A 20,494-nucleotide genomic window follows, 5' to 3' on the forward strand; every position below is an offset into this window, starting at 1 on the left:
TGTCAACAGATAATTGCGCAAGATAAATTTCTGAAATTTTGGCGAGTAGCTATTATAATATGCGCAATTTGAAGTAGAAACTTTTTTTTCAGATGTGCCGCTAGCTTCACGTTGAGGTCGGTTATTTATCGGACAGCCCTCGTATATTGATGTATTGTTTATAAATTTTAGTAAAAAAAAACAATTGTCTTAATAAAATTTTAACAAAAAAATAATTCTTCACGCATTATATATATATATTTAAAATTTTGATACTGAATATAGAAAACAATAAATGCACAATTCTTGTATTTATATATACTATCAATTTAGAATATCTCATGAAAAAATCACTTTAGGCACTTTACTGAAGAACGCTTCATCACTGGGGAGTTTTTAAATTTCGAAATGTTCCAACAAGCATTGAAAGCTTTATCACTTTTTGCTTACTTTAATCCACCGGTTACCTCGATCGCTGAGCCATTCACATATGACGCCTTTTCAGACGCCAGGAATGCTATGACTTCGGCAATCTCCTCAGGTCGACCCAGACGACCCATTGGACAACGACGCAAAACATCCTCCTTAACCTTATCCGGTACTACTTCAACCATGGGCGTGTTAATGAAGCCAGGCAATATCGCATTTACACGTATGCCAAATTTTCCGAATTCCTTGGCCGCGATTTCGGTAAGTGAGATAACGCCAGCTTTTGTGGCAGCATAATTAGCCTGGCCGGGATTACTAATGCGTGCCACAATACTCGATATATTTATGATGCTGCCGTTACGCACGTGATGCTCAATCATGGCGCGCGCAAATTGTTGGGCCATCAAGAAAGTGCCCTTCAAATTCACCTTGTACACATCATCGTAGTCCTTCTCGGTCAGCTTGAGTAGGTAGCCATCACGTGTGATGCCGGCTGAGTTGACGACGATCGAAGGTGGTTGCTTAAATTGCGCAATGGACGCAGCAACCGCCTTGGTCACACTCTCCAACGAAGCCACATCCAACTCCAACGCAACAACATGATCTGTACGCATAGGAATCAAATAAAACAAACATTGCATACATGCAGGCTGAGGTAAATACTCACCAATGCCAATATCTTTGGCTGTTTGCTCAGCGGCTCTCAAATTGCGATCAGCTGCGATCACTCGAGCACCATCCCTCGCTAGCACGCGACAGGTGGCGCGCCCGATGCCAGAACCAGCGCCTACAGATAATTACATGGCGCATATGGGTGCATGCGTGTGTGTGCGTGAGTAAGTTTGTTGTATGGTAATAAAGCGCAATGTAACACATGTGCCGGCATAATTTATCGTGAATTGTATTAAAAGTAATGAAACAAAACAAAAAAAAAACAACAATATATTACACACACATGTGGACAGTTGCATATAAGAAGAGTTCGATAAGAAAAATAATTATTTTTTTTATGCATTTTCAATACTCACCAGTAACAATTGCTAATTTTCCCAGCAGTACCATGATGGAGTCCAAAAACTATTCTCAGCTGATCGCGCTCGTAAACAAAAGTAAGAATATCAAACAGTTTCAGCGCTTACTTGTGTTTGTGTGTGTTTGAATATAATTTGCGAACACTCCCACTTGACTGCCACGAATATTATATTATAAAATGTAAATAAATGCCAAAATCTTTGCCGAAAAGAAAGCGATAAAAATTATCGTCTGACACACGGCAACAACAATATTCAAAGGCCGATATTGTTTTAAGAATTAATCACACAAACAAAGAAACAAACAAGTCTTGATGCATACCAATGGCGGTACAAAGCTCAAAATTCGGCGACAAGAACTCAAACAAAACACGCGACGAGCAAATCAACAAACAAACGATCGAATCCGGTACGCACGAGTGCCAAGCAAATTAGTAGGAGGTTCATTAGCAACTGAGTGATCGCTGATTTTGTTAACTAGCAACGACCCCAGAGATAAGAAGTACAAACGAAATAATTGTTTGCGTAATTCTCACTCACTCAGTATAGCTTTTCACTCAACGTATTAATATATTTGATTTTAGTTGAAGAGTATACTTGAATTAATACTCACATGTCCAAAAGTATGTAATGAAATGTGCTAAGTGTAGTGAAAAGTCAATACTTTTATAAGCCAATTCCAACCGCTGTAATTTAGTTGTACGTTTTGCTTGTGATTACAACAACAAGGTTATAAATCCGATAGATATCTGTATCAAAAGCTAATATTTGTAAGAATGATATGCTGGAAATAGAATAATAATCACCCAAACCTCGTATAAGGTTGAGGTTCGGATCTACTAAAATTTCAATGTGATCGCAAAGAAAAACTCAGAAATCTTTAACCACAACCAGTGGAACCACATGAGGACATGTCATCATAATTTGCACGGCGATCACGGAAACGTCCACTTTTAGGACAAATTCGAGATCTTGGAAAACATTTGAGCGATTTATGTGAAATTCGGCTTCTTTACACAGATTAATAATTCAGAAATCGAAGTACAATAAAGCTCTTCTACTTCTTGAAAAAACAACTCAAAAATTATTGAGGGTGGTAAACGAAATATCTTATGTTTCTAAAGAAGCTGTGTCCAAATTCAAGCAAGCAAACTTCACTGGAAAGCCCAAAAGTTCATGAAATCACCAATCAACTCCAACATGCCTTTAATTTTTTTTGCAAATCAATTAGAAAAGGTATTTCAACCTAATTGCCCAAAGAATAGCTTTAAAATGCTACTATGGAGAGCCCGTGGATCCGCGATAGATAAACCTGGGAAAGACTTAACACAGCCGTCTTCATACAGACTAACCAGTCTTTTACCTTGTCTATCTAAAGTAATAATATTTCAAAAAGTGTTACTATCAAAGATGACTCCTTTCCTTCACGAAAATGATATAATACCAACGCACTAATTCGGGTTCCGGGAAAAACATTGCACCATAGAGCAAGTAAATAGAATTACCAACGAAATCAGGAAGGCATTCGAGCACAGCGAGTACTGTTCAACATTATTTCTAGATAGATCTTGAAAAAATAGTGCCATGAAGGCTTTTTGTATAAGATTAAAAACATTCTACCTTTAGAATTATAAGAAACATTTGAGTTTTATTTAAATAATAGGAAATTTATGATTAAGGTAGGAGATTTCATATCCGATGAACGACAAATAAGGGCTGGTGTACCACAGGGCAGTGTTTTAGGAGCAACCATATATGTACAATACATTTCGTATACAGCAGACCTTCTTCCAACAGTTGATAATGTATTGACTTCTACTTTTGCGGATGACACAGCTTTAGTGAGCTGTAGCAAATGGCACATTATAGCATCAAGAATATTAGCGGAGCACTTAAGTTCTGTCAAAGAATGGCTAGGCAACTGGGGTATAAATGTGAATGAACAAAAGTGTAAGCTTGTTTTATTCTCGCTAAGATCAAAAATGTGCCCGCCAGTAAATATGAACAATATTGTAGTATCTCAAGCGAACGAAGTAAATTATCTTGGTATACACCTAGATAGAAGGCTCACGCGGAGAAAACATATCTCCAGTAAAATAACTTACATAAAGATAAGAGCGGAAAATTAAAATTGGCTTTTAAATAAAAACTTGAAACTTAGACTAGACAACAATGCGCTTTTATAAGTAAATATAAATATAATAAAACCGATTGGTATGTATGGCATTCAACTAGGTCGTACCTGTGCCACCTATATTGATATAATACAAAGGTTCCAATCGAAAATGATTAGAACAATCACGTGTTCGCCTTGGTAAATGCGAAAAGAGAATATGCATAAAAATCTTGGTATACATATGGTAAAGAAAGAAGTAGAGGACAGCAGAATGAAATATATATCTAAATTCCGAGATCACCCAAGCCTGTTGGCTAATGTTTTACGTACATTCCTGCGATCAAACACGTCTAAAAAGAAGAGCTATGCCTGCGTACTAAAGAGCACCAAAGTAAAAGTATCACTAAAACAGCTCAATCGCTTGCTTGAGCTTGTCTAGTTTTGTAAATAAATTTAAGATTTTATAACTTATTGTTAAACTTTAAAGAAAACAGATTCAATAATTAAAGAAATATTGAAAAAAATTTATGAAATCGACCCATTCTTTTTCCTAGCCGCCGTGTATTGAAAAATGTGTAAATAAGTAAGATTTAAGTATTTTCATTACCAAGAACTTTGTCACATAACGGTCTGCAAGACTTACAATTTGTTGGAAATCAAGTTAAATCATTTTCAACCCTTAAATTAACCCAACCACGCTCCCCTTCTCCTAGATCCTTCATGATCTCAGATAGGTCGTAAATTATGTTTCCTTTAATTTTTGTTATTTTTAATTTTATTTCTTTTTTATTTTTATTTATTTTTTGTTTCGTTATCAATGGATTCCCCTAAAATTTTTTTCTTACTGTAATTTTTTTTGCTTTCACATATTAACTGCTCTGGTCTAATAAACGTGTTTAAAGGATAAAAATATATATTAAAATTTACAAAAACTGTTTAAAAGTCAATTGCCGTTTATTTTCTAAAAAACTCAGAGAAATTCATTCATCATTTAATTTCATTAAAATATTCATTTGATTACTTATACTCAACCAATTTGATGGGCAATTTTTTTGAAATATCGCTTCGGTTTCTTAACCAGCTGCCGACGTATAATACGTTGAATTTTACGCCAGGGCCGCTTTTTCGAGCGTTCATCGTCAGCCATCCAATTGTCCGCATCCTCATTGTGTACCTGTAGCATTGTTGCGCTTGAGCTTGTACCCGGCTTCTCGACCAACTGCAGTTTGCCGCTGTCAATAAGTTTTTGCAACTGCGCTTTGTTGAGCTCAACAAGTCTATATCCATTTGGATTACGCTCGTGTTCAATTTCATCATCGTTTTCTTCGCTCACATCCATGTCCGCTTCTTCTTTCTCCGCTAATTCCGCATCTGTGGCATCAAACGAGGATTGTGACAAACGCAGTAATACCAGCGGCTTTTGTAACGGTTCTGTTTGCACAGTTAAAGGACACTTTGGTTTGAAATTGGCGTCCTTCATGAAGGCTATGTGCGATACAGCCGCAGCGTTTACTGTAAAAGTTGATATTTTCGATTTTGTTTGATAACTTTTTTTTAGTATCATTATTTCTTACCAACTGTCAGGCAACTGAACGCACTGAACGCTAATAAAAGCGATACACAATGTCTTTTAAACATCTTGCTCTAAATTTTTTTATTAAAAATGATAATTGATTGCCACTGTCTGTGGTTCCATTCACCTTTAATACTCGTTTCCAAGTGAGAATCGCACAGAAAAGTTACCATAATTTATAGAATTTCAATAAAAAAAATTTCTATTATTTATTTTTTGCAAATCATGTTCTTTGCCGTTAGTTTTAGTACTCAATCAGCCACTTGTCTCGATCTTTTTACATACAACCGCCGTTACATGCATTAAGGCATGAATCTAATTGGTGAGACAAAGCTGTCAAAAAATGGCCACTGTTTGACGGTCACTCCACGTTTACCTATATATAGATGGCATATACATATATGTATGTACAAATGAATGGCATTTTATTTATTTCTTTGACTTGTGAAACAATGTGCTTTGCGCATACGTAGTGGTGGCTGTTGACCCATATTTAATGTGAACGTACTCTTTGATGGACTTAAGTAGCAATTGACTCAATTATAACATTGAGTAGCCGAAAAATTTGCCAAATTGAAGTGTTTTAGTCATATTTTTGATATAATTCTAAGAGATGTTCTGGATGTTACGCTTGCCCATATAAAAGGTCTCACTATAGACTGGTGAAGTGAAGTATGTCGATCAGCAAACACTTTTCGTCTGCCTTGTTATTTTGTCAAAGCTTCTTTTTATTTGTCAATTAAAAGCGAAATGTGGGTGGAGCAAAATAACATCATCAAAATGCAATATTATGTTTGCTTAGAACATCTTGGTCCTCAAAAACAAAAGAAGATTGAAATACTTATTATGTAAGGCAACTAGCGTATAGTTTCCGAACTACTAACCATGTCTCAGTGTTTTGAATTTCGTCTGTCTAGTGATTGCTGTATACTTTGAAAACATTGATAACATCCCTTATTTCAAATTATTGAGAAGTGGAAGAAGAATTGGTTTCAATGCTCAAATTTGTGCAAAAATAAACAAAATGGAATAAAAAAATGAGGTTCATTGAAATTTAAAATCGTTATATTAAGTAGATCCGAAAAAAACTTGTGGTCAAAATATGGTTAAATACATATTAACATACTAACATATCAGTAGACGTGATATATACGTCGAAATATTTCATAATTTTGATACGCAGAAAATCACGTTTTCATAAAGTATTCAAAGAACAGCTATTTTCTGGAGTTAAATTTTGCTTAACTAATAAATTAAAAACTTTTTTAAAGCCATACAAATATTTTCTTGAAAGATATTCCACGTAGTCGAACTATATTAAGAGATAATAGCACTATACGGTTGGTATAATATCCGTAATGATAATTTCTGACGGAGTTGCCAATGATCAGTAGCCGGTTGTCATGCATAGTGCAAACTGTTGTATACGGTTGTCTAGCGGCTATTAAATTTGCACGAGTTACCACACAAACTTGATGAAATTTTGATATTTAAAAAATCGATGGATTTTTTGAGAAGGTAAATGAGAAAAATTAAAATTCTCTCTTGCTGCATTCCTTATATCCCCAAATTTTTTATACTTTTAATACATGTTAGACAGGCCAACCGGTTGATTGTATGTTATAAAGTAATCAAAGTAAATAAATCTCAATGTTGTGGGCAAAAAGTAAGACTATTAATTTTTATGTACGGCATCAAATTTCTGGTGCCAAAATGTTCAGAATGTTGGAAAAGGCCTTCGGTGATAATTGTTTGTCGCGAGCAAGTGCGTTTGTTTGGTACAAATTATTCAAAGAGGGTCGATAACGCGTTGACTTCCCCAGGACGGCCATCAACATCAACTGATGATCAACAAGTCAATAAAATAAAGGATATTACTGGCATCGTTGGAATATCGGAAGGATTAGGAAAAACCATTTAGAAATATCATTTGAGCCTCAGAAAAATGAAATTACGATTGGTTCCAAAATCACTAATTTTTTTCGAAAAACAGCATCGCATTAACCTCTGATAAACAATGCTTTGGTACCACCAGCATGTCATGAAACATATTACTTATTAATGGTGATGAGACTTGGATTTTTGCTTACGACCCAGAAACAGATGATCAGTCGACCGAATATCGTGGCAAAGATGAGCAAAAGCTGAAAAAACCAAGTCGAAGCATGTTAAATGTCAAAATTATATTGACAGTTTTCCTCGCTTAGCGAGGTGTTGAGCACTACGAATTCCTTCCGACCGGCCAAACTGCCAGCAGAGATACTATTTGAGTGTTATGCGAACCTATTCACAAAAAGAGACCGCAATTATGAGCCGATTACTCTCGGTTTTTACACCACGATAATGCACCGTCGCACACTGCATTGATATTTCGTGAGTTTTTCGTCAAAATGTTCAACCAATATCGTGCCGCAGCCATCATGTTCGTCTGATTTGGCTCCGTGTGACTTCTGGCTATTCACCAAACTCGTTAAAACTGTTTTGAGCTCTTTGAAGACATTAAAAGTGAATCGCTACGCGCATTGAAGGCTTTTCCGGAAATTGACTTCAAGTACTGTGTCGTGAATTGAAAAAAACGTTGTCGCAAGTGTTATGGGGCGAAGGGTGATAGCGTTGAGGTGGATGACATAGATTTTGAAGAACAAATTAAGAATTTTAAAATTATGAACAAAGTCACCCAAATATTATTACTCGATGGATGTTGGTAGAAGTCATTTTAGATATTCATAAATATATAAAAAATAATAACAATGATTTTGAAGACTTACCATTTGGGAAAAATATTCATATGTTCTCTTCTTTATCACGGTGTGTTTGCCGACCTAAAAAGATAAAATTAAAAATGTATTAATTATTATTAAATTTTTATTTATTGTATAAAATATGTAATTTGTAGTATAATATGATTTAGTGATTTACTTCATAAACATAACAACATGAATTAGATATGTGAGAAAACAAAAAAAAAAAGAATTAAAAAAGTTGGAAAAATTTGGAAATTTGGATATGACAAAGTTCTTAACTGCAACTTCTTCATAACTTAATGATAGTAGTACTTATATATATTTATAGTATCCACGCTAAACTAATATGGCTGTGTAAACTGATGTTGAGGAACACCAAAAGCTCCGTCAGGATCGGGAAGGACCTCTCCGAGCCGTTCGATACCAAACGAGGTTTCGGACAAGGCGACTCTCTTTCGTGTGACTTCTTCAACCTTCTTCTGGAGAAAATAATTCGAGCTGCAGAACTAAACCGTGAAGGTACAAGCTTCTATAAGAGTGTACAGCTGCTGGCGGACTGATATTGATAACATTGGCTTCACATCCGCGCCGTTAGTTCTGCTTCCTCGAGAATGCAGAAAGCAGCGAAGCAAATTGGTCTGATGGTGAACGAGCGCAAGACGAAATATCTCCTGTCATCAAACAAACAGTCGTCGCACTCGCGACTTGGCTCTCACGTCACTGTTGACAGTCATAACTTTGAAGTTGTAGATAATTTCGTCTACCTTAGAACCAGCATCAACACAAACAACAATGTCAGCCTCGAAATCCAACGCAGGATATCTCTGACCTACAGGTGCTACTTCGGACCAAACAGGCAATTCAGAAGTAAAGTCATATCTCGGCAAACAAAAACAAAACTCTATAAGTCACCCATTATTCCCGTTCTGCTATACAGTGCAGGGACATGGATGATGACAACATCTGATGAGTCGACGTTGCGAGCTTTCGAGCGAAAAGTTCTGAACGATGAGCTGTATGAGATATACGATACATTGACATAGTTCAGCGAATTAAAAGCCAGCAGTTATACTTGCTAGGTCATGGCGTCCGAATGAACGAAAACACTCCAGCTCTGAAAGTATTTGACGCAGTCCCGCCGGGAAACGACTGGCGCGCTGTTGTTAACTCGGCTATAACCGCATACGCGGTTTCTACGCCAGTAAAGAAGAAGAGACTTACGGGCTTAAGACTTGAAATTCGCAGCCGGTTATCGGCTATAATGACGATTTATACCCTATTACGGCTTACAGCTCAACTTCATAGACAAGAGTTGAATTGTTACAACCATCTTGTATGGCTTACATGGTTTTATGGGTTTCCTAGGGTAAAAAACTTCCTTTTTTCACAATTTTTTTTTTATCATATAAAAAACAAAATATTTTATTAGAATTTAAGATTGTTACAAATAATAATATTAACAAATTAATTCTAAAATTTAAGGTGACCCTCCTGCTCGCGTTGGCAGGATAACTCCATCAGCACCATTTAAAGTTAAAAAGACGTGTTTTAGTTAAAACCATAACTTAGAACTTGGACGAAGGAAATAAATGGAAAATTAAATTTTCGGCAGACATTTTTACAAAAAAAAAAGAAAATGTCAGTGAAAATTTCGCGACATTGTTTTTCAAATAGTTGTGATCGAAAAAAATCCTTCACCAAGTCTTTAAGAATTGTATCTCAAGTACCTGCGAAATTATATGAAGATCGGTAGAGTAATCTAGCCAACCGACTTCAAAAATACAGTTGGGGGAAAAGCGCGTATAAAGAAGGCACACTTAGCTTAGCTAGCCTCGAGCGCACAAGTTCTCAAGGCTGTATCACCAAAACTATTACTCGGATCAACCTGAAAATTTAATACATTATTACAGAGGTGCTATAGAATTTGAAAAGACAAGAAAAAAAAATCGATTTTTTTGAAACCCGTAAACCCATATAACCCTTAAGAAGAGTTGATGGCTTATACGCCATTTTTTAAGAAACGCCTTTTTGAGGGAATATAATTAAAAACTAAAAAAATATTAAAAATACTGTACTTTCAAAACATTTCTGGTCTGAATTGGGTCAGATTTATATAGAAATATATTGTTCTATAAGAGAATTTTAACGGCAGAATGAAAATATTTCTCAGAAAATATTAAGACACGACTTTTACTCTAAAAATTGTTAATTTATTTAAGTTCAAAATAATAAATAAGTTAATCGCAACATTTCCAGAGCATTTCATAATAAATTAAGGTGCAAGCTTTCATTTCCTTTCTAAAGCATTATCCATACGCATGTATGTAGAATACATCGATTGCCTCAAATTAATTCTGGACGCGACGTCTTTTGCCGCCCTTCCGCCTGCGCACACGGTTGATGCGTTTCTTCTGCACAACACGTCGCTTACCGGGACGATTGCTGGTGTTCAGCATAACCTTCTGACCATTCTTGAAGTATTTACGATATTTCGGTGGTATGCGCACAGTCACCAGTTGACCTTTCTTAGCGCCAGGGCGACGTAAATTCACACGTGCCGGATTTCTGGTGGCCTTCGATTCGGATGTGCCGCGAATCTCCTGATCTGTCACCACATATTCTTGGGCGCCGGCAGCGAGTGCTGCTTGCAATTCCTCTTCGTCCGCCGCAGCGACAGCCTCTTCTAGCGCCTGCTCCTCATGGCGTTTGAGCCCATCGCCACGTGATGTTGTTGATGTGGGTGAGGTGCTGATTGTACCGGTTGCTGTTGGTATGGAACCTGTGGAGGTGACTGTGGTGGAGGTGGGTGAAGTATAAGTTGGTGAAGATCCTGAACCTGCGCCGGCAATAACAATTGGAATGACGGGTTGTTGTTGTTGACCGAACATGTTTTTGAAGAGTAAGAATTTCTTCAAGAACAAACGACCACTGGATGCGTTAGCACCCTTATTGGGTGTGGCGCTTTCATTGGCACTCGCCTCGACTTCGGCGTCACTTTCATCCTCAACGTTTTCAGCATCGCGTGCTTCTTTCACATCAGCGGCAGAACGGAAGCGTGGAAAAACAGCCCGTTGACCTAGAAAATAATGATTTGTGTTAAATCATTTCAAAAATATTCATTCTTTTGTATCGGTACATACCTTTGGCGGGTTCTGGCTCGGCTTTGGGTTCAGGTTCGGGCTCAGCTTGTGCGCACAGCACCAAGGCAGCCAAAAGGACAAATATGAGTGCGTTATACTTCATTTGGAACTACTTTTCCTATGACGTGCGGTAAAAGAACTTTCCAATGTGTGCGATCAGTAAGAAAGTTAATTGAACTTTGATAGATTATCCAGCCAAGGGAGCCGCTTTTATACGACAGCTTAGAAAAATCGATATGCCACTGAGCAAATAATCACATGGGCAATGACAGAGCAGTTGCGGCGTCCAGTTACATGAAATAACTACCATTGTACGGCACTTTTGGGGCGCAACAATGGATCTTACATAGCACATATGAATGTTGCTAGGCTATCACTCTAAGTGGGTAAAGCCTGTATTCACGCTTAGAAGAGGAAAAAAAATGCTTTATTGGAAAATAAAAAGCGTGCAACGAAAACAGTTAGATTGCCACCAGCTATTTGCTTAGTACGCAGCCACAATGTGTACAGCAACAGCAACAGCAACAATAAGGGCTTTCTATATATCTTACCCCCTTAACAGCTCATCTAGCAATCATCAGCAATGACAACGACGCACATGCGAGTAGCTTTCGAATGAACTTCATTACAAATGTGCCGAAATGCGTGCAAAATATTCAAATGCGAACTTGACTATTCACTGTTGTTTACCTTTTCTCCACGCTCAGCGTTAAATGGCAAAATGAAGCAAGAACAACAAGTCACCAGCCCCTTGTTAGCAAACCTAGCAAACCTTTACTAGCCCATTCGTACAGCAAAGTAACGCCTGAATGCATAAACCACTTGAAATAATTGAAGAAATCTCGCACAGAAATTAAAGAAGTGCAGAAGTGAAAAAGTGAAATTCACGCATGCGTACAAGTACACGATAATGTGAAGGAATTCAAAAGAAAGAAGAAAATATTTAATGTGGTGCAAATGCCTACTCATATCATTTCTCTAGGCTACCAGATTTGATTTGAATGAGTATTCTGTAAGAAAAAATGTTATAATCGGCTGCATTGAAGCTATAATACCCTTCACAGGTACATTTTAAGTATAAAAGTATATATAAAGATCTTTGTCTGAACTTTGTTAGGTTAGTTTGTATGGCATCTATGTACTTGTATATGGTGTAAGGTCCGATCTATATAAAATGTTTGCAGATTGAAGCCTTGTTTTAGGCCATAATCTGTGCCAAGTCTCTTGAAAGTATTTTTCCACAGACAACAGTTGTCTCTACAAGAACTTGATTTTGATCATGGTTTGTATGGCAGCACTTTTAAGAGAAGCCACTATCGGCGGTTCCGACAAATGAGTAGCCTCTATGTCTGTGAGTAAGAAAAGTGAAAAATTTTAGATCGATTTCTCAAAACTCGAGGGACTAATTCACGTATATGCAGACATACATCCTTTGGATGTTACAAACTTCATGGCAAACTATTATACTGGTTAGGGTATAAATGTTACAGCTTTTTCTTTATCGATCGGTGTTTATATTTCACTAGAAAGTATCTGTGCATGAAAAAATAAAATTAAAAATAAGTTAAAAATTCCTAAGTATAAAAAAGCATTATATAAAACGAGATAAACACTGACTTCCATTGAACCGAAGCTATAATACCCTTCACAAATACAAAATATTACTCATAAGAAATGAATTTTGATTTTTGTAAAACAGCCATATTTCGGTGTAAGCTCATCTAAACAATTACTCCGAAGAGTTCGCCGTTGTCTTGAGCAATAAGTCATGCCAAATTTCGTAAAAATATCTCATCAAATTAAAAAAATTTTTATCCACTCAAGTAAGTGCTCCGATTATTCAATTTCTTTGGCAGATTCCAACATTGCCTTCGACAAAAATCCATGCCAAATTTCGTACAGACAGATAGACATTGCTAAATTGACTCAGCTTGTCATGCTGATCTTTTAAATACTTGTTTATTTTTTATAGCGTCGCTGACATTTTCTTTTGGGTGTTACTAACATCGTGGCAAACTTAATATATCCTGTTCAGGGTATAAAAATAAGCAAAGAGAAAAGCATTATGTACGAAAACTTTGTTTACACGTAAAATTCATTTAAGAAATCAAATGTATATGATATTTAAGTACATAAAACAATATTTACGAGCAATCAATAAGCGCTTCGTGTATCAAAGCGAATTTAGTGAAAAGATGTGCGTTGATTACTCATCGTGGAATCAAACACGTAAATGTAATAGATAAAGACAGCGATCAAGACCATAAATTGTTGTTCTAATAACGAGTGAAATCTGTACAATTATTATTATTATTGTAGACTTTTTCCTGTGGGAATATGCAGAGTCTAAAGTGTATGCGGACAATCCCGCTCCGATTAATGCAATGGAGCAGAATAGCAATCGCGTTATTTGAAAGTTACGAATCGAAATGCTCGAACGAGTCAGTCATTAAAAATTGGACTCAAGGAATGAACCATCTGATAATCTTCAAAAAATAAATGCCAAAGAATGGTCTTTCGAATGAAGAGATTAAAAACCTTGAAGACACTTGAGGGAAGTTTTACTCTGATACATTCATTGATGTTTTGATTTGTATTCTGTAAAGCGATATAATTCGATGGAATTTGTTTGGGAAGTAGGCGTCATTAGAGGTGGATAACCTCAAATACCAAATTTTGCTGTAATTGATGAAGTAGTTCCTGAGGTATAGATTTTCAACTAAAAGTGAGCGGTGCCCATGCATAGTAAAATTTTTACACCAGCTCCCATTGAGTCCTCGCTTGACAACTTGATTGTGAAATTTAGCGATTGTGGCACATTTATTCAGTGAGTTGTCGCACTTTTAGAAATTTTCAATATATTTGTTAGAAGTGGATTGCATGTGGTTACTATCTGATTTTACGTATTTTTACAGTGTAATAAGAAATGCCTAAGGAAACTTATTCTCTGCAAGCTTGGTTGACATAATTTGAGTGGTTTGGCATATACATATGTATGTATAATACATTTTATTTAGAGGACGGGCCCACGACACCTTTAAAAACTGTTTAGCCCACAAGTGCCATTAACTACTGTGATTACTACACAGTTTTGTATCTTAACTTACGTCTTAGTTATGACTTTAGTGAGCGTGGTCCAATTCTGTCCTTCTACGAACTCGTCCTCTCCTCATACAGATGAAGGAAGGGACAGTCACTCATAATTCAATTCGTCACTTCATCCTGATCTTTTATATTTATTTACTCGGATGAACCACCTGAGAAGCATTCAATTTGAAGCTTCTGCGTTTATTTTTTAAAAAAGTAGGGAAGCTTGAAATGGATCATCCACTATATAGCAACAAGTTTCAAGAGTAAAAAAAATTTGCGCTGTTCTTTAAAGTTACTAGCTCTACCTTTTCAACACTTTTTGTCACAAGAAAGCTTCAATGATAACAGGTTTGAAAACGTAGATGTATATGAATATGGAAAAAATTACTGAGGAAGCAAGAAAAACTACAGTCAGTTAGGTTTATGTTGAATAACAAAGTCAATAGAAACGAAAAGTTTTCATTTTCTTCTAGTGGAAAAATTAGTTGCTACTTATTACGATCTAATATAAATAATTTGAGCATAAAATCAACAAATATACATACATACATACATATGTATGTATATATTGCCATTAAAATTATTTTCCGATTAAAAGTAAAACATATCAAATATTAACCGAAATTCTACCAAAAGCATCACCGGTTATTGTGATGCAATTAAAATATGTTACTTATTTCTCTAATTACATATATCTGATCAGTGCTAAGCCCTAACTAATTTGCATGTTAATTATAGCACAGTGCACAAACGTGTTGCATGAAGAAAGTGATAAGTAAAATAAAGCGATTTTGAAGTTCTTTAATTAGTATTTTCCATTCGCATTGCATATTTTTAGGCGGTCGAAATACATGTCGATCGTGGCAATGATTAAAACCTGCATAAAAATCCACATTTTGTGTAGTTTTGGTCAAGCAAAATTATTCCTATTCGCCAACAATGCAATTCTTAGGTGAATGTAAGTTAAAGATATAAAAACAAGTATTAAAAAATTCAGTATTCAAAATAGACTTTTTCGATATTGTAAATAAAACATGTATTTTATAATATATGTATGTATATTTGGACTTTTTATTCAGCTCAGATAGCCCACTAGTAGGGTACACTCCCTTCGTAGGTTAATATGCTAAAATAGGTTAATTAGCTGAAGTAATTAAGAACGTTATAAATTTTCAAGTTTTTAGCGGAAACATACTTTCGTGGGCAATGAAATCGTATTTAGATAATAATTTTTATGTTTTTATGAGAACTAGAAAACGAATCGCTTTTTTTTTAAATATACATTACGACTGTATAGATTTGAGAAGAGATCGTTGAAAACTCCGTTCCCAATGAATTTTTAATCGTAACATACCATATTCCGAGCGTACGCTTGTTCATACTCGATCTCTTTGAAGCATTCTTTTTCCTTAAAGGGATTACAAAAGACATAAACACCTATCCTCCGATGACTCTCCTCTCCACAGTAATGAAGCAAACCTCCCACATGGCTTCCGAAAATCAGACTACCACAGCAGCACTTAGTCATAAACGCCCAGCTAGTTCACGGCCTTAACCAGAAACCACCCTGCTGGAGATCGAGATCGTAGTGTTGGACTCGTCAAAAACTTTTGACACAGTTAATCACAACAATGCTACTTGATGACATCGTAAAAACTAGGCCTCCTCTAGGACTGAAAAGATGGACTATAAACTACCTCAGCGATCGTCAATCATTCGTACTATGTAAAGGGTGATTTTTTAAGAGCTTGATAAATTTTTTTTTAAAAAAAAACGCATAAAATTTGCAAAATCTCATCGGTTTTTTATTTGAAACGTTAGATTGGTTCATGACATTTACTTTTTGAAGATAATTTCATTTAAATGTTAACCGCGGCTGCGTCTTAGGTGGTCCATTCGGAAAGTCCAATTTTGGGCAACTTTTTCGAGCATTTCGGCCGGAATAGCCCGAATTTCTTCGGAAATGTTGTCTTCCAAAGCTGGAATAGTTGCTGGCTTATTTCTGTAGACTTTAGACTTGACGTAGCCCCACAAAAAATAGTCTAAAGGCGTTAAATCGCATGATCTTGGTGGCCAACTTACGGGTTCATTTCTTGAGATGAATTGTTGTCCGAAGTTTTCCCCTCAAAATGGCCATAGAATCGCGAGCTGTGTGGCATGTAGCGCCATCTTGTTGAAACCACATGTCAACCAAGTTCAGTTCTTCCATTTTTGGCAACAAAAAGTTTGTTAGCATCGAACGATAGCGATCGCCATTCACCGTAACGTTGCGTCCAACAGCATCTTTGAAAAAATACGGTCCAATGATTCCACCAGCGTACAAACCACACCAAACAGTGCATTTTTCGGGATGCATGGGCAGTTCTTGAACGGCTTCTGGTTGCTCTTCACCCCAAATGCGGCAATTTTGCTTATTTACGTAGCCATTCAACCAGAAATGAGCCTCATCGCTGAACAAAATTTGTCGATAAAACACATTTCGAACCGAACACTGATTTTGGTAATAAAATTCAATGATTTGCAAGCGTTGCTCGTTAGTAAGTCTATTCATGATGAAATGTCAAAGCATACTGAGCATCTTTCTCTTTAACACCATGTCTGAAATCCCACGTGATCTGTCAAATACTAATGCATGAAAATCCTAACCTCAAAAAAATCACCCGTTATTTCAAAACTCAAAACTGAGAAGAATTAAAAAAAGTGTTTCGCAGGGTGGTGTCCTCTCTCTGCTATTGTTTAACTTCTACATCTCTAAACTCCAGCAAGGCACCAGAGAGAGTAAACGGTTATCCGTCAGACTTTCTCGCTGCACGGATCTTAACACTCTCCTCCCACTAAATCCACAGCGTCCATATTCACAAACTGGATGAAATAGTATAGACTTGACCTATATGTTGCAGTCGATGGCCTTAAGATTCCGATTGTCAATAATCCTAAAATTTTAGGTGTGACTTTTGACAGTCTGCGCTCTATCCCTCTTCACAAGACCGCGATTATCGCCAAAGTACTCGAAACTTGTCAGAACACCGCATTCCGAACTACGACAAGATGCCTCTTGATGTCTTGATGTTAAGGAGCATAATGCACTCCTCTCCATGGAACTTCAGACATTCACCGACCGCCATTCACAGAGTAGCCGTCAACACCATCATCGGCTCCCTCTCAGTAAATGGCGTAAATGGCGTACTTGGAGTCAAACCACCACCCATTGCAGAAGAAGAGCTCGAGTTGCCGCGAGAAATGAGAGTGACTCTTGCGCAGCTTCGTTCCAGAACAGACCTCGACATACCTATTATATGTCTTGCGTAAATGAGGCGCCGCATGGCACTGGCTACCGCTTTGCATGCCCCACAAACCCCCTCATTTGACAGCCCTCTCTCTTTGGTCCGACCCTTCCGAAACAGCACGTTTCTTCGGACTACCGTTGGATGACATCAACGGCAACTTATCTAATCCTTACCATCCTAACAGGAACTAGGTCCCCGTTACAAAAACAATAACATAAACTGCAGCTGCATCATTTTTCTTACAATCAGAAGTTACGTTTCAAGTTCAAACATGCTTCGCAGTTCGAACGGAGTAAGTGAGTTTGGAAATTTTGTAAAGAAAAAAAACTACGAAGAATAAAAAAAGTTGCAAACATTTGATTTTATCTCTAATATTATACTTATACACACATACATATATGTAGGTAAATTTTATCATTTCAACTATACTTAACTAACTAATAAATACATTTTATTATTTCAGTGCATTCGCTACTCATAAAGCTTTATCTTCATCTCTTTCAATTATAATACTCCAATGGACTTGTCAAAGCTACATCAGGTCGGTAACCAGCTATCCGACCCATGTCATCATCTGAAGAATTGTCTTCGATGTCATTCTCTTCAATCACTTTATCGTGATGTTCATCATCATTATCGTTAAATTCTTCATCATCATTTTCGTCCTTAACATTATCACCTAAATCGTTAACGTCGTCGTAGTCCTCATAAATGTCATCATTATGCTCCTTACCATCGTCACTGAGCAAGTGATCGGCTCTATCATTGCTATCATCAGCACGTGAGTCACTAACAACTTCATCATCGAGTTCGTAATCGTCAAAATCACTATCTTGAAGCGATTCGTGTTGTTTGGCCAGTGAAGCGATGCGTATGCCAAGCGGATGGCAAACTATGGAAGTGAAAATAAATGAAGAATTGCATTGAAAAAGAAACGAAATGCCTATAAAATTCAACTTACCACACGAATGAAGTACTGTTATCAAAAATAACAACACGCACCACTGAAAGCACCGCATTGCTCTCTTTCAATAAACACTACTTAGGTGAAGAATTAGAAAAGGCTTAACGCTTTTGCCTATGAAAATCTCTACTTCGGTCAATGCTCACAATCGACTGAGCGGCGCAAATGGTCAAGTCACCGTTTATATAAGTAAGATAGTTATAAATATTCAGCCACTTTGGTCACTAGTTTAGTAGCTACATACATATATATTTACATGTAGATAGCTATGTGCCAACCAAAACAGCAGACAAGAGAATTAGAAGGTATGAAATCACTAAAATTTGGAATTCAATAGATCACCAGGCATATATGCACACACACATGTCTAAAAATTTTTAGAATATAATAGTAAGTAGCTTAAGAAAAGAGTGCACGAAAAAGCAGTGATGCACAAAAACGAAAAGAGATGCAAAAAAAGTGTGATTAGAACTTATTATAGAAACCATAGCTAACCAATGGTATGGTAATATGAAGAACCCAAAATGAAATGCAAAAACAAATCAGTAAAAGGAGAACTTGAAAAAATAGTAAATATATAACAGCTACTACGAGCAACTAAAAGAAAAATAGAGATCGTCGTAAGATAGTGAAATAAACTTCATTAACATTTTTTATTTGTGACAATTTATATGCTCAAAGAACACATTACTAGAAGCACTGAACGATTAAGAAGCAAATTTGTTCTAGATTTTAGCGGCGCAATAAAGCAAGCCTAACTCTTTTGTGCGTATGATGAAGTTTGTGGTTTAAGTCTTTCGTTTTTTTATTTACAGATTTATTTTTATTCGAAAATGTGCAAAAAGATCAAAACAAGATATTTCACAAAATTTCTTAAAAATATATATTATAGAGATTTTTAATTGAAAATACCATATTTTAGTGTAGAGTTTTCGCTTTAAGCTTCAATGTGATAAGCTCTAAGCAGTTTGGGAACTCATTAAGGGTCCGCATATCATCGTGATTTGAATAAAGTGCTTTTGTATTGCACATTTCTAATGTAGACAAACAGTAAATATGCGCTACAGAAGGGTTTAATCGACAGTATGTTGGTTTAAGAGATATCAAGCCCCAAACATAGCTTCAAGTTCACTATACACGTCGCACAGTGGGGTCAAAGGGGTTCATTTCTCGGACTAATCAAAAAATAAAAAATAAAACTCCCTTAAAACCGTTTACGCTTACTTAAGGAAAAGCCTGCTTTAGAAGCTTAAAAAATCGATTTTATGCCTCCAAATTATAGATGGGAATTCGAAATATTGTCGAAGGGAACAGAAAATGCAAAAATAAAAATAAATTTAAAAAACGATTACCCTACTGACCCCTTAAATTAAAAAGAGACACCAAGTTACCAAATTAATTTTAAGCTACCCAAACTAAATTAAGAACAATCGGCTCCGTGGAAAAACGTTCTAATGGCGTTCTAGATAAAGATAGCAACGATTTTGATGAATATTAAATTAGCGCTTTTTGGATTTTTTTTTAATTTATATTCACAACTAGTAAACCAATATTTTCAACTACAACTGCAGCCAAATTTTCTTAAAAACTTTTTATTTTAACTAACTGTAATTATATTAAAAATAAAATTATGAAAAATCATAGAAATAAAGCGTGAGTTGCTGAAAATATGGCGGCAGGGCCCACTGTGCGTCGGCTAATCAGCTTTAAACGTGCTTTCTAAAGGATGATGATTTTTAAAAGTTTTGGCAAGATATATATTTGTATTCGAAATCCATAAATTGTTACTGACTTACAAATCACCTTGCTATGATAGGTAGCCGACTCTCTGAATAACACCAGACTTATATCGACGCTACAATATTATCTCAAGATAGTTTAGAATTCCGAGCTTAGAATTGTATAAACAATGTTCAGTATATATCAAGCAAAATCATTATTGTGTAATCGGTAGTGAAATGGTAACAATTATGTATATCGTATGAACTTAGTCGCAAGGCAACGCTGAAATTCTCTAAAATTAGTAATGCAACGTTTTCTAAAAAGCCTTGGAAAACTTAAAAAAAAAAAATTAAGAATTAAAAAAAATTGTGGTGACAAGTGGTTCTACTTTTTTATTATGCAGATAATTATATGCCAAT

At 36.1% G+C, this 20,494-nt stretch overlaps 3 protein-coding genes across 3 annotated transcripts; all 3 read right to left on the bottom strand.

Moving 5' to 3' along the window:
- Nucleotides 1-215: 215 nt before the first annotated feature.
- Nucleotides 216-1,902, bottom strand: LOC105233924 (estradiol 17-beta-dehydrogenase 8). The gene is made up of 3 exons (XM_011216099.4): nucleotides 1,437-1,902; nucleotides 1,076-1,195; nucleotides 216-1,012 (listed from the first exon to the last, which is right to left on the bottom strand). The coding sequence occupies exons 1-3, from the start codon at nucleotides 1,468-1,470 to the stop codon at nucleotides 426-428; spliced, it is 741 nt and encodes a 246-aa protein (XP_011214401.1). The 5' UTR covers nucleotides 1,471-1,902; the 3' UTR covers nucleotides 216-425.
- A 2,481-nt stretch (nucleotides 1,903-4,383) lies between these two features.
- LOC105233923 (uncharacterized) lies at nucleotides 4,384-5,263 on the bottom strand. The gene is made up of 2 exons (XM_011216098.4): nucleotides 5,130-5,263; nucleotides 4,384-5,067 (listed from the first exon to the last, which is right to left on the bottom strand). Exons 1-2 carry the CDS (start codon nucleotides 5,191-5,193, stop codon nucleotides 4,583-4,585), a joined length of 549 nt encoding a protein of 182 aa, XP_011214400.2. The 5' UTR covers nucleotides 5,194-5,263; the 3' UTR covers nucleotides 4,384-4,582.
- Nucleotides 5,264-10,218: 4,955 nt separating this feature from the next.
- Nucleotides 10,219-11,115, bottom strand: LOC105233922 (uncharacterized). The gene is made up of 2 exons (XM_011216097.3): nucleotides 11,013-11,115; nucleotides 10,219-10,948 (listed from the first exon to the last, which is right to left on the bottom strand). The coding sequence occupies exons 1-2, from the start codon at nucleotides 11,113-11,115 to the stop codon at nucleotides 10,221-10,223; spliced, it is 831 nt and encodes a 276-aa protein (XP_011214399.2). The 3' UTR covers nucleotides 10,219-10,220.
- Nucleotides 11,116-20,494: the final 9,379 nt, after the last annotated feature.

The sequence above is a fragment of the Bactrocera dorsalis genome, chromosome 4 (genome assembly GCF_023373825.1).
Source record: "Bactrocera dorsalis isolate Fly_Bdor chromosome 4, ASM2337382v1, whole genome shotgun sequence".
Taxonomy (NCBI): domain Eukaryota; kingdom Metazoa; phylum Arthropoda; class Insecta; order Diptera; family Tephritidae; genus Bactrocera; species Bactrocera dorsalis.